Source organism: Fukomys damarensis, unplaced genomic scaffold (assembly GCF_012274545.1).
Source record: "Fukomys damarensis isolate Sample0158 unplaced genomic scaffold, DMR_v1.0_HiC HiC_scaffold_23, whole genome shotgun sequence".
Classification (NCBI taxonomy): Eukaryota; Metazoa; Chordata; class Mammalia; order Rodentia; family Bathyergidae; genus Fukomys; species Fukomys damarensis.
The window spans coordinates 59,062,247-59,065,711 of record NW_022900935.1 but is presented as its reverse complement, the minus strand read 5'-3'; the positions used below and the strand labels follow the sequence as shown (position 1 = coordinate 59,065,711).

Sequence of the window (3,465 nt, the reverse complement as noted above, 5' to 3'; positions counted from 1 at the left end):
ACCCAAGGGTACTCTCCTACTGAACTCCATCCCCAGCCCTTAAATTTTTTTTTTTTTTTTTTTGTTCTTTTTAAGACAGTGTTTTGCTAAATGGCCCAGCTGGGATTCAAACTTGTGATGTTTGCCTTAGCCATCTACTGGGATTACAGACGTGTGCCATCATACTTGGTAATAAATTTAAGTCAAATTAAAAAAGAGAGGGCCAGGGATTTAGCTCAGTGGTTCTGCCACCTGCCTTGCAAGCCCAAGGCCCCAAGTTTGATCCCCAGTACAAAAAAAAAAAAAAAAAAAAAAAAAAAGAGAAGCTCAAAGCTGCTATATGCCTGTAATCCCTGCACTCAGGAGGCTGAGGCAGGAGAATCACTGGGAACTGGGTGCCAGCCTGGGCTACATAGCGAGACCTTCTCTCAAGAACAAAACCAAACCAAACAAAAGCTGGGGATTTAGCTCAGTAGTGCCACTGCCTGCCTTGCAAGCATAAGGTCCTGAGTTCGATCCCTGGTACAAAAACAAAAAACACTAAACAAACAAAAGGCAGCTTCCAGTCATATTTCCACGGAACCCAAGACTTTTATTTACTCATTTATCTATGTATTTATTTTGTGCATATTTGCAGCACATCACAGCTACATTTCTTTTCTTTTTTTTTTTGGTACCGGGGATTGAACTTGGGTTCTTGCATTTGCAAGGCAGGCCACCGAACCACTGAGCTAAATCCCTGGCCCACAGCTACATTTCTTTAGGAGATTGGTACATGTTTATAGCATATCTTGATCATTTCCGTTCCCTTTATACCCTGCTCTCTGCCCCCATACTCCTTTGAGCAAGATTCATATTTAAACCAGAATTGTAGGTGATGATTCACTGAAATATCTAGGCACCAAGGGAGTATCTTAAAGCAAGAAAAGCAACGATGGGCTTGGTGACTCAGGCCTGTAATTCCACCACTTTGAGAGGCTGAAGCAGGAGAATTGCAAGTTGGACTCCAGCCTGGGCAATTTGGCAACTTAGTGAAACCTTGTCTCAAAATAAAATAAAACATATAAAGGGGCTGGGGTGTAGCTCAGTAGAAGGACTTTGAGCTCAATCCCTAGTATCACATGGAAAAAAAGAAAGAGAGACAACCAGTAACCAGTTACATGGGTGGTACCATAACTCTGGGGAAAGCTGATCTGGTCTAGGTCAAGTAAGCCTTCCCCTACCTCCTCTGCTCAATCTGCCTACTTTGGCCTGTCTCACACTAAAGTCTTCAGCCTCTTCATAGAAGACTAAAAAGATCCCATCAAAAGCTCCAACCAGGCCAGGGATTTAGCTCAGCTCAGTGGTTCCACCACCTGCCTCACAAGCACAAGGACCCAAGTTCAATCCCTGGTATCCAAGCAGGGGGAAGGCTCCATCCAAGGTAAGCATTAGGGGTGGTGGCACACACTTATAATTCCAGAATTTGAGAGGCTGAGGCAGGAAGATCACTGAAAGTTCAAAGCCAGCCTGGGCTACATAGTTAGTTCAAGGCCGGCCTAAACTACACAGATCCTGTCTCAAAAACAAACAGAAGGGCCGGGGATTTAGCTCAATTGTTCTGCCGCCTGCCTTGCAATCACAAGGACCCATCCCCAGTACCAAAAAAACAAAACAAAACAAAACAAACAGGACTGGGGATTTAGCTCAGTGGTCCCACCACCTGCCGCTTTGCAAGTGCAAGGACCCTTGTTCAATCCCCAGGACCAAAACAAACAAACAAGAAGCTCCATCCAAAGGCAGAGGCTGAAGGGAAGTAGACAGATTGGGTAGGTCCTATATTTAGAATGGTTGGGAGGAAGTGTGTTGAAGGACAGGAGGGAGATAAAAATGGCTTCAGATCCTTGGGCTTGAAGCAACTATTGTGATGATAAGACATATAATGTAAGGGCCTCAGTCAGGAAGAATTCAGGTGGAAAGGTAAAAAGAGATATTTTATTTGTGATTTGCTAAGTTTGAAGTCCTTCTAGGATATCCAAGTAGAAATGTTCAAAGTCAGCAGCTCAAAGAATGATCTGGATTAGAAATACAGATTTGAGAATCACTAGCTAATAGTAATGGAAATGGGTGAAATCATCCCAGGAGAGGAAATATAGAAGAATCTAGAAAAAAACCCCAAAGAACAGGTCAGGAAGAGTTGAGGGGGAAAAAATAGTAGAGGGGGAAAAATTGTTAAGAGTGCTAAGGACAGGTCAAATAGAATAGGAAAATCAACTTCCTTCCAAAGTCACAGGGAGCTCAACAGGAGTGACAAATGGGATGCATACTGGATTCAGCAAAGATGACCTTGTAGAGTTTTATTGGTGCTTTGGGAACAGTACCAGATTGCAGTGGATTGAGGAGTGAATGAGGGGTGGAGAATATTGGTGTGGCATTTTTTTCAAACTGATGGGCCTGGGCTGGGGAACTGCCTTGAAAGCATAAAGTCCTGAGTTCAATCCCTTGCACACACAAAAAAAGACAAACTGAAACTGGTGGGTCAAGAATGGAGAGACTTGGGCCAGGGATTTAGCTCAGTGGTTCCATCGCCTGCCTTGCAAAGACAAGGTCCCGAGTTCAATCCCCAGTATCCAAAAAAACAAACAAACAAAAAACAACAACAACAAAAAAAGAACGGAGAGTCTTATGGTAATAATATAATAGTTTAAGGGTGTTTTGTTTGTTGGGGGGAGGTGTTTGGAGACAAGGTTTCACTATGTAGTCAGGCTGGTTTTGAACTGGAAGGGATACTCTGCCTCAGCCTCCCAAGTCTTGGGATTACAGATGTTTGCCACCACGCCCAACTCTTGTTGATTTGATTTTGTTTGTTTCTATGCTAACAGAATGAGTGGAAAGAAAATACAGGAATATAGGAAATAAAAAAGCCAACTGAGAGGCATGGAATGGAAGCCACCAGTTAGACATCAGAATTACTCTTCAAACAGTAGATGTCTACTACATCTATTTTACACCTGGATGTAAGGAGAAAGGATTGGGTGTTTTGGGGGTTTGATGTTGAGTGGTTCTACCTGATGGTTTCCTCTTGAAGTTGGAGAACAGGCCATAAGGAGTTCCTTGAATGAATAAATTGTTTCCCCAGCCAAAGTCAAGGGTTAGCAGCAGGACGAAAGCGGTCGTTGTATTTGAGGATAGGGCACGGTGGGAAGCCGGTGGCTGAAACTTTAACGTTAAAGGATGAGGGCCACAGAAAAGAAGTGTGATGTTCCTCTAAACCTGGGGATTACTACATTTGGCCTACAGAACAAGACTTTTCTACAGAACCTCATGCTGGGGCTCAGATTTAGGCTCCCCATTCCATGTATAGTCCTTTTGCCTTCCACGGCCTATGGCTTACGTCTAAGGCCTGGAGACTCGTCCTCACCGAGGACCAGCTGGAAGCCATTTTGATTATGTTCCACCACAGAAGGAGGACAATACAGCCCCGCCCAGAGCCAGGCGCGCCCCCGC

General features: G+C 44.1%; 1 protein-coding gene across 1 annotated transcript in view; it reads left to right on the top strand.

The window, feature by feature from the left end:
- The first annotated feature begins 913 nt into the window (after positions 1-913).
- The window catches only part of Sumo2 (small ubiquitin like modifier 2), a 21,032-nt gene continuing 18,480 nt past the window's right edge, over positions 914-3,465 (top strand). Inside the window, exon 1 of the mRNA XM_010630810.3 lies at positions 914-922. Coding sequence (XP_010629112.1) covers positions 914-922 — 9 coding nt within the window. The remainder of the gene's footprint in view (positions 923-3,465) is intronic.